Source organism: Phanerochaete carnosa, assembly GCF_000300595.1.
Source record: "Phanerochaete carnosa HHB-10118-sp unplaced genomic scaffold PHACAscaffold_1, whole genome shotgun sequence".
Lineage (NCBI taxonomy): Eukaryota > Fungi > Basidiomycota > Agaricomycetes > Polyporales > Phanerochaetaceae > Phanerochaete > Phanerochaete carnosa.
The window spans coordinates 4,385,412-4,395,457 of record NW_006767628.1 but is presented as its reverse complement, the minus strand read 5'-3'; the positions used below and the strand labels follow the sequence as shown (position 1 = coordinate 4,395,457).

At 54.3% G+C, this 10,046-nt stretch overlaps 3 protein-coding genes across 3 annotated transcripts; 1 reads left to right on the top strand and 2 right to left on the bottom strand.

The window, feature by feature from the left end:
• Positions 1-88: 88 nt before the first annotated feature.
• PHACADRAFT_248128 (uncharacterized protein) lies at positions 89-1,602 on the bottom strand (the record flags this gene model as incomplete). Its single annotated transcript, XM_007390834.1, has 2 exons — positions 634-1,602; positions 89-236 (listed from the first exon to the last, which is right to left on the bottom strand). Coding segments are annotated over exons 1-2 (494 nt in total), but the record flags the coding sequence as incomplete, so codon positions are not given.
• A 417-nt stretch (positions 1,603-2,019) lies between these two features.
• PHACADRAFT_248126 (uncharacterized protein) lies at positions 2,020-3,944 on the bottom strand. Its single transcript, XM_007390833.1, has one exon. The coding sequence runs from the start codon at positions 3,452-3,454 to the stop codon at positions 2,114-2,116; it is 1,341 nt and encodes a 446-aa protein (XP_007390895.1). The 5' UTR covers positions 3,455-3,944; the 3' UTR covers positions 2,020-2,113.
• A 3,489-nt stretch (positions 3,945-7,433) lies between these two features.
• PHACADRAFT_204654 (uncharacterized protein) lies at positions 7,434-9,023 on the top strand. Its single transcript, XM_007390832.1, has 5 exons — positions 7,434-7,916; positions 7,970-8,050; positions 8,107-8,154; positions 8,210-8,259; positions 8,329-9,023. Exons 1-5 carry the CDS (start codon positions 7,750-7,752, stop codon positions 8,370-8,372), a joined length of 390 nt encoding a protein of 129 aa, XP_007390894.1. The 5' UTR covers positions 7,434-7,749; the 3' UTR covers positions 8,373-9,023.
• The last annotated feature ends 1,023 nt before the right edge of the window (positions 9,024-10,046 follow it).

Here is a 10,046-nt window from a genome sequence, read left to right as displayed (position 1 = left end):
GGGAACTCTTCGTGAGTCTCCTGAACGCCTCCGACGGAAATACAGCAAGAGTACTGTCCTCCGTAGCTTTGCGATCACTCATAGGAACTGTGATTTAGGATTTCTAGGGATAGGCCTCCACCTAACTTGTGCTGCAGATGTAGTCCGATTCGATGTAGAAGACAGGCCAGAGACCGACAGCCCTTGAGACACGGGCTGACATCGCGACGGAAAATGCGGAGAGGACACTCTAGAAACTCTTCGCAGTGAGTTTCTCACACGCAGGGCCCGGCTTCGACTGTTGGGCGCGCTTGAGGCTAGCAGAACGGACGCTCAGTCCGTAGCTCAGAAGAAGGGAAGTCTCTGAGATGTATTTACCTAGCAGAACGGACGCTCAGTCCGTACTGCAATACAGTCAGTACCCTACAGTGTCCATAATGAGAGGATATACGCACGCTCAGAAGAAGGGAAGTCTCTGAGCGTGCACGACAGGGAAAAGCGAGTAAATAAGGAAAGCGGCAGGTGCCTTAGCAACTGGTGAGTCAGGAACGAAATAACGAACGCGCTATCTAATAAAATACTGTCCAATAGGAATCTGAGTCATCCCGAGACATGTGCGTGCGAGCGCACGAGCCCAAAATCCAACAGACACACCCACAGGGTGGACAGTCGACCCAGAAGATGAGACTGAAGCCCCGAGCCCACGAGCCCACGGCGACATGGCATCGGGTGAAGCGTGGTGCTGTTTCGCCACGTAGTCCAGGTGCATCGTCGAGACGTCCGAGTCAGAACGGTGTGGTCTTATGCGTACAGGAGGGCGCATAGAACTCCTCTCGCCGCTCACGACCGAATCTGCGTCAGTGTCCGCATGCGGCTCCTCGAGGGCCTCGCCACCTTGCCAACGGATCTTGACGTTCTCGGTAAAGAGGCTCAGGATTGCAAATATACTCAAGAGTGTGCCGTCGGTCGGTGCCAATTTCGTTCGAGAGCTGGTAGCCATTCATGTCTTCATCGTCCCAAGATCCGCTACACTGTTCATCGACGTATTTCCCGTCGTGCGCGCGAAAAAATTGCACAGTGCCATCGACTACACAATAGAAACTCTTGTCTTGGTCTAGCGAGATGCTGTCACCAGCGATGAGTCGACGCGTCTGGAGGTGCCTGGCCAGCTCGTGGAACACCTTCTCCGAACGTCAGTCTGGAGGACTAGATGTGACAACAGTGGAAACCATACTGGCTTCTCCAAAAACCTGAACACTCGAACGGCTTGCAGGAACTCGTCAAGGTAATTGTGGAATGCGGGTGCCGACTCTGAAATGTTGACACCAGGACGCAACTCCTGTGCATCGGTCTTGGCGAGTGGTGATTTCTTCAGCTTCGTATATATGTTCAGGTATCGGGATCATATCCAGTGGTTCAGCGCCACTAAAGAGAGGTCGAACATGATGGCGAACGACCAGAAGTTAAGCTGAGCGAGAATACAGCTTTCTGTCAATGAGTATGGGATGGGACTATTTGGACTTACGGTTAGTGTCATGGAATAGGAAAGCACCGCATATATGAACCTAGGGATAGAGTATAGTGGAACGAGTAGCTTTACCCACGACAACAGCCAAACTGGCCGTCAGCGAGGATCAGCAAATGCTCTCAAGTTATTGCTGCACTTACGAACAACCCAGAAGAACGACGAAAGGAATATAATGGAGGATGCCCATCGTTATTTCCTGCAACCTCCATAACGCCCTCCATCGTTGTGTGTTACGAGCAGTGTTCAAGGGATGCCAGAGATGTACCGAAGAGCTTGCTGGGGTGCTATATACGCTTCGCAGACATCCAGGAGCGCTGGGAGAGATAGACAGGCGTCGCTAGATTCATCATAGTACGTAAGGGTACACTTGGGCTGTACTGGGACGTAAGATACGGAGGGGGAGGGGAGAACGTGCGCGGTGAGCGTTCGAGAGGAAAAGTCCTCCGAGGAGGCAGGTCCGTGGACATTCTGGCGCCCACGCGTTGATGCGCGTGCGTACCCTTCAAGACTCAGCGTCAGCGAGATGCCTTCGGCCGGTAATTGCTATTCACTTGCGCAGCTCCAAGAACATTGCAACAAATATGTGTCTAAAAGAATGCGTTATCTCTATTCCGACTCAGAAGGGGGCCCCCGTTTAACACCCCGGGCCAAAGGCCTTGAGCTTGAGGCCTGATTGGCATTGGTGGGAGCGTCCAACTTCCCATCGCCCGTGTCTGTCTGCTGCCCGTCCGTCCCATCTTTCTCGTCCTTCTCCTTATTTAAGAGTCGCTCTATGTCAGCCAGAACCTTTAACGCCTCAGGCGTATTCGCGGTTGGCTCGCGCTCGTACTTCTCCTTCAAGCTCTTCACCTTATCCTGGATCACGGCCTTCTGATCGGACGTGGTCCTCCACCGTGGCAGTTTGCGCAGCTCGTTGCTGTTGGGGCCGCGCTTCGAGACGAGCCCATGCCCATGCAGGCGACTGGGGTGGTCCGGCGGGGTGTCAACGGTCGGCGCTGTTCTGTACGTCTTCTGCGCCTCTTCCCACTTGTGCAAAAGCCGCGGCATGTGGCACCGATTAATCGAGACCATGGCTGTGGCAAACCGCCAGACGCCCATAGGACTCCCCAGGTTGTACTGGAAGGCGTTGCGATCGCAGACGGTGATGACAGAATCCGTACCGTCACCACTAGGCGGCGTCGCGTATGCGTAATCGAGGAGGAGGATCGGTCCATCGGACCTTAAGCCAAACACGGGGCAATCGGTGATGCCGCAGACCTGGAGGAATTTCACGCTCGCCACGAGGTCGATGTAGTGCTGGTTCGCCGCCTGTTCTGCATCACCCCCCTCCTTCTTCCATTCGGCAACCAGCACGGGAAGCTGGAGGAGGTCGGCGGTAATAGGCTCGGGTTCGGCGAAAGTCCCCTTGCCCTTGTTGGCTGAGTCGTCTGCCTTCTGTCCAAGCCTGGTAGGGTTTTGGCTGGGCATAATGTCCGGACAGTAGTGGGTCGCTTGGGTTTCCACGAAGAGTACATCTTCTCCGGAGGCGGCGTCCGAATGTGCTTGACCTGTCCGGTCGGCATCTGGTGCCCGCTTCAGAGCGGGACCTGACGACGTACTGATCAATGCGAAATCTTGAAGAAGACCGGACGAGATCCCGGACACAGGGACGCGAAGAGATGCGATTGCATCACAGATCGCTCTCTCCCTAATCAGAGTAGCTCGGTGGAGAATGTGATAGTCTTTGAGATCACGGTACCACTGTAAAACACGAGAGAGCATCGCCTGTGCGGACGTAAACTCGTGCAGCCAAGTATCAGTCGAATCCTGGTACATGGGGCCCATTCTTGCTGTCAACTCCGTCACAACGTCTAAGGGAGTGTGCTTTTCAGCCGCTTTCGCAAGTCGCACTCCCCACTCCGACACTGAGAGCTTGTCCACGTCAGAAAGGTACTGGGACAGCGCCATGCTTTCCGGAAGCCTCAGGGTGCACTCTAGCCTAAAAGGTGTCCCGATGTTACCGCCCAAGGAAATAGAGACATGAATAAGTGACGCAGAACTTACCGCTCGTTACCGTGACCTTTAGCCGCATCGAGGCGAAAAGCTATGTCCGTTTGGAATTCTGGGTCCTTGTGGATGAACGTGTGCAAGAGCAGTGCGTCAACGGGCACTCGCCATGTCGCTTCGTTTATGTGATCGCTGGGAAGTTGTCTCGATTTGATGGCTTGTATCATGGCGTATGTCTCCAGGATCTGAGGAAGCATAAGGCGGAGAAACGGTTCGATCTCGACCTCGCCCAGTAGCTGGGTTCTCTTGTCGAGATTCTTTACGAGATCAGGGTTCTGTTTCTGATAAGTGGCAATAGTAGTAAATATATCCTCAAAATCTTTGATGAGAGGTACGTCGAGATTGATGCCACAATCTTTGGACAGAGCCCATTGTGACCTCGTCTCGTCCTACTCACGGATGAGTCCTGCACGCCACTACCAGGTGAATCAAACTCACGTATGCCAGCCACTCCTCTGGCAAGTAAATTTGCGTATAATGACGGAAAATGTCCCAATGATGGTGGTTCGAGGCAGCTGACCCAGTAATTGCAAACCGGTCAAACAACCAGTGCATCACGAGGCGGTTGTCTTTATGCTTGGGAGACATCTTTGCGCACCTGGAAAATTACGGACATTGATACTAACGTAGCTGTACGACGAAGCACAACACTTACGCAGACACCGACAGCTGAGACCTTCGGCCAAGGAAACTCAGGCCGTCATCCTTCGACTTGGACTCCGCTTGATCTTTGAATTTTGATGCCAATTGCTGGCTTCGGCTCGATTGTGACATCCTCAAGCACAGTGTTAGACAAGGTGTGATAAGTTATAGGAGGTTACACACGACGACTGCTGTGTTTTCTCTATCCCGGCCTCAGGGTTCATTTCCTTGCTCACGTTTGAGGGCGGGCTACTAGATATGCGTCAGCACCTTGTATCGTGACGTCGCGGATGATTGTTGGCACCTTAAAGCATCATGAATCTGTTTGTCGCTAGCGGAAAATGCAGCTTTAGCATGTCACCTGCAAGAAACTGAGTAAGGACATACAGGGCTCGATGTCCCAGTTGTTTTTCAATGTCCATCGTCTTCAACGTTGTGCTGGACTCGATGTCGGTGGGTAACATGGTGGGTGGGGTGGCAGTTTCAAGCCAACACGCAATTCTGCTATCGGGATCGCCGGAGGGATATAGGGAGCCAAACGTGTCTGTCCTCCATTGTTCCCGGAGTGGTATATAGCTCTCCAGAATTGACCGATTTGATGCCGCACACTGCCGGAGATGGCGCACAAGACTCCTTAGTCGAAGAAGTGCCCAAAATGCCGAAAACGCATCACCCGGATCACAAAGATCGAAGGTCGCTAGCTTGCACAAATGAATCTCTGGCTGGTAGATGTCACATCTGATATTGGGAAAATTTTCACATCCAATGGATATGACTCACAAACGCTGCAGCTTTTGGATCTTTTTGATACCAGCCGATGACGAAGGAGATGGCGGGCGAGTGGGGGCTGTACTGGATGCCGACCACAGGATGTGACAGGCCCCAGGTTTGGCGTTGGTGGAGGACGGCTGACATAGCGACGGGGAGATCCGGCGCCCTGGCCATGCACAAGATCGGGATTTTACAGATTTTTCTTCTGGCCCACGACTGCCAGCGATGGTATACGTGGGCCGACGAAGGAGGACCTGCGTCGTTGTCTGATGCCGATGAGGACGTCGAACAGATCGCCTCCGCAGTCTCGAGTAGCGTTGTCTCTGGGACCACGCTGTGTTGGTGTACTACTTCAAATGCACCTTCGTCACCCACGTAGATCGCGGCAGCCAGCGGTATCTGTAGTGCGGACCAAACGTAATGCATAGCAGGATGTACTCCAGGTATACGGGGAACGGCGAGCCATGTGCCGCACCTGTATCCTTGTCTCAGCATGTGTACCTGAGGCTTTAGAATAATGACGCACTCTAAGAGGACTTCGTGGTCCATGTAGATGCAAGCCAACATGATGAAATAGGCGACGCACGTCGTAAGATCTGGAGAAAGCAAATCGTCTGAGCCCAGCGAGCACTGATAGCGAATCAAGTGGCATGCACGAAGTGCGGCGCGGAAGGCATGTGCTATATCGTCTCTGTTTTCCTGGCTTAAAGGGCCGCTTATAGTGCCGGGAGGCAGCTCCGCTAGCAAGTAATGTAGATGCTTGTCCACCTCGGGGTATGACCCCTTAAATCTCATATTAACACAGATGACACGCCGAAAAGGGATATACACATACGTCTCCACCTATCGCCGGAGTTTGGAGCAGGAGATCACGCAGTTCGCGCGCTCCATCAGGCCAAGCCACGTCATTTTCTTCCGGAGAATGGTACAAGATACCGCGGCATATTTCTTGAGTCAAGATGTCGCGACTAATCATGGACAGTCGCTAGTAGTGCAAACAGAATATTGGAGTATGCGCGGCAAGAGAGTTACAAAGAAGTCCAGTAAGAGATTCCGATAACGCCTCCGCCCTTTGTGGCGCTTGATCGCATCAACCGGTAAAAGGTCGCCGGTTGGGGACCGCAAACAAGACCATGCCATTTTACTGCGGACCCGTGTCCGCTTTATGCAATGAGCAATTCTGCGGGAATGATGTCCTCCGTAGATGTCTAGGTCATGTGTACTGCAAGAATATTCTAGAATGTTCTCGGAGAAGGATTCTGTCGAACGAAGTAACTGAAATGAATGCAATGTCGGCGAAAGATCCCGCGTCACACCCGTGACAAAAAAGGCGATTGCGTCACGTGAGGTTTTTGTTTTTGTTTTTGCAACGAAATAATTCCAAAGGGGAATCGGAAAGGCGTAGGGGGAAATGTCACTAGTTCTCACTGACAAGGAGGCAAACTGCCTCGCAGCTGCAGACCCGGCATACGTGCTGGGCGACGCGCATCTCCCGCTGGACGAAGCTCGACAGCCAGTCGCCCGCGCGGTGCGGTCGCCGCGGATGCCAGGGCAGGGCCCCCGACCCCAGCTCGGGCTCAGGCTTGGCACTGTTCTCTGCAGGCTCGTAAGGCCCGTCGTCGGTTGCGAGCGGCCTGCACAACCGTCCCCGCCCCTCCACCGGCCAAGCCGACGTCGTCGCCGCACAGGGAGGGCGAGCGCGTGGCACACCTGCTGGATGCGGATGACCTCGTCGTTGAGAACTCGCACACGGCCCGCCAAGCCCAAGAGTCGGCGCACGAGTGCCAGCAGACGAGCCGCAGGGCTTGCGCAAGTTGTATCGCCGCGGGTACACCGTGCAAGACGAGGACAAGCGGAACCGCAAGCGAGGTGGGAGGTGGAGGCGCCAGGGAACCCTCCGCTGGGCATGTACCTCGTGCAATAGCTCGTCTGTGGTGTATCTAAGACATAGTTCAAGCCAGTGTGAGTATGACAGGACCCCGACAGTGGTGCTGGTCGCCCACTGATCTGACAGTCCATGTGTCGTACATCACATAACTGTGATTTCTTAATCAAGCAATTTACTTGTCCACATCAAGCATGGGTGGTCATAGGAGCGAGCGCGCGTCGACCGATGCGGGTCCGCGCTCCATCCCAATCGGCCAATCAGCGGTGAGTATGGGTTGTGTCACAGGGTGCCAAGACCCCTGAGACTGCAACCAGAAGCCGTAACGCGTGCTTCCGGAACAGGACACAGGCTCTCGCTTGCTCTCGGCCCTCCGTTGCACGCCAGAGTAGCCAGACTTAACCGGCCAAGCGAGGATCATCTGTTCAAGCAAGTCGACAGCAAGAGGTTCTGGCATTGGGGGACTCTCTTCGCTTGCTCTAACACAACTTAAGTACCACTCCGAGACATACGCACTTCGTCACCCTTCTCCCGCTACGTAGTGCTCTCATCTATCTCTCTCTGGACCCGCGCGTCTTCCCACATCTGGTGCCGGTCGCGCTCACTGCACACGGCGTCGCCTCTGACCCAAACGTACCGCGCCCGTACACACTGATAACGACGGAGCCGCCCGATCAGTATACTCTCCCCACCAGTCCCCACTATCGCTCTAAGCGCGCCGGAGGATGATCTGCAGCAGACGTTCCATCCAGAACATCTGGGCCGACTCGCGTTTTTGCGAAGGAGCGTTCATAAGTTTTCGCGGGAGCGCGCGCTTTGTGTGCTGTGCATAAGAACACCGGGAAGCGCGAGTGGAGAGCACTGCTGTTGATATTCTGACGGAGAACGCAAGCAAGACATGGCTCCCCACACAACCGATGCTGTCGAAACGGCCGAGAAGATAGTGCAGACGACAAAACCTCCTAGCGTTGACAGCGACGCGGTCGCGTCTGCCACCACACAAGTCATGGAGACCCCCGCTGAAGCAATTCCTGTCGCTGCCGCTGTCGATAGCGTAGCCGAGGAGTACGTCCTCTGTCTATGGTATCGTTGTTTTGCGACTCTGACAATATACCTAGGACGACCCCTGCGACCCCAGGTGTCGCCTGCCAGACAGAAAGCGTGGTCGATGTCGATGAAGATAGCAGTATCCATGACGAGTGAGCTCTCATTACTTCGCCATCGCACCAGCGAGGAGCTGACAGCCTCATTCCAGCACTGCTGACGAGCTGGAGATCGACGTCGAGACATTGCTAACCGAGGCGTGCGTTCCCTACCATCTCGCAACCGCTCCCGGCGCTGATTTCCTCCTTATGCAGCGGCATGCAGCCTCGTGGGGCCGTGTCTCCTCCCTCTGCGGTTAAAAGCTGTGAGTGTCGCGTCGTGCTTGCGCAAGAGGCGAAAGCGGACACTGATAGATGCTGATGCGGTCGAGCAGCCGGTCCGAAGCGCCCTATTGCAACAGGGTCCAAGCCTAAGTAATGAGCTGCGTTCGTGAGCATACGCTCTTGCGAGCTACGAAGTTCTCGCGAAACTGTTCGTATAATTCTGTGCTGGTCGCAATTGTCATTGCTCAGACCACCGATCATATGACAATGTTATAGTATATTAGTAGAGACCGACAATAGGCATCCTCCGTTCAAGTGTCCTTTATCAGAAAGCTCTTACTCAACGATCTGCCCAGGACCTCCCAAGCTGCCGTGAATTCTCACGTGAATCTTGGCTCATGGCCCACGTAGCGTTGTCAGGGAGAACCCCGCAAGAAAGACCACACTGGAGAACAGACAATGTAGAAACTTACCACTGCCCATCCGTAGGACGAATCGGACCCGGTCGTCTGTAATCGTCCTTCCTGTCTTCATAACACGCCACACGACCGCAGTGCGCTGCAGCAGGACAGCGGCGAGACTCGATAACATAACTGAAGAGGAAGAATTAGTACGCGATGACCAGTGGTCTTGGGCCTGCCCTCAGCGCGCCGATCCACACAGAAATTCGTGTTCTCAAGGCTGGGTGACTGATGGCGGCTGCTGCCGAGCCCGACGTCCGGGACGCGTCGTCGACGTGCTCTGCGCGTACGTGAGATCGACCAATCCGTCGGAACGCGGCACGCTGACTAGCCTGCTTTCAACGAGGTGAGCGACGCAGAGCATCGCGTTGTTGAAGCTGCGCAGCTGGCGGCAGCTGTTGAGGCCGTGATGCAGCGTCGGGACGCGTCGACAACATAACCAGCGTGTCCGTCAGGCCGGTCATCCCGTCGGGGCACAGTAGACTGGGTAGCCTCCCCTTAGCACAGCACATAGCCAAAGCTACCAGAAACTTGCGGGGGCTTCGAGCTTGCGGCGAGTGGCAGTGATGGTCGGGAGGAATAGGGCTGTACACTAAGAGCACGACGACGCGCCACGCCTACCGTACACCGTCACATGAGGCACTGCCCCGTCCAACTCAACTGCTGCACGATGAGCTGTAGTTCGGCGTATGCTCACTGCGACTCGCCTGCATTTTTAATTCGTTTACTGTACTGCGTATATCTTGCTTCGCGAAATAGGATAGGGCGAGTGTCGGCCTACTGCACACAAGTGCATTCGTGACTCTGGGCCCTGGCTCCAACATAGGATCTTCGCGCACGGCTCAAGACCAAACTGTTGCCAGGTGTCAGCAACTAACAATCCAACTGGACTGTGCTACGACAAAGCTGAGGAGACAGGCGAGAGGAATGTAAGTGAGGAAAGACCAGCTCGAGTCTGGCTTGTTATTGAGCAGTACGAGCTCCTTATATACATGCCTGACTGAATGTCTAGAGTATCCTACGAATATACGGAGGTGTATAGAAAGTGAAAGAATACCATGGAATCCGGGAGAACCATCCGGAATGTGTAATATTTGTGACATTACCCCCCCCCCCGTCTAGAATCGTGTCCTCACGATTATTTACCCGTCGATCCAAAACCCCCTGATCCTTGTGAGTCTCTGTTAAACTCGCCACCTCCTCGATATCGCATGACGCAATGCGTTCCAAAATGACTTGTGCGATTCGATCGCCGGCGCGTACCTGAAAGGGTTGATTGGTGGAGTTGATCAACACTACGCATACTTCTTCGGTGTAATCTCGGTCCACGACCCCAACGCCGACATTTATTCCTTGACTGCTAACCC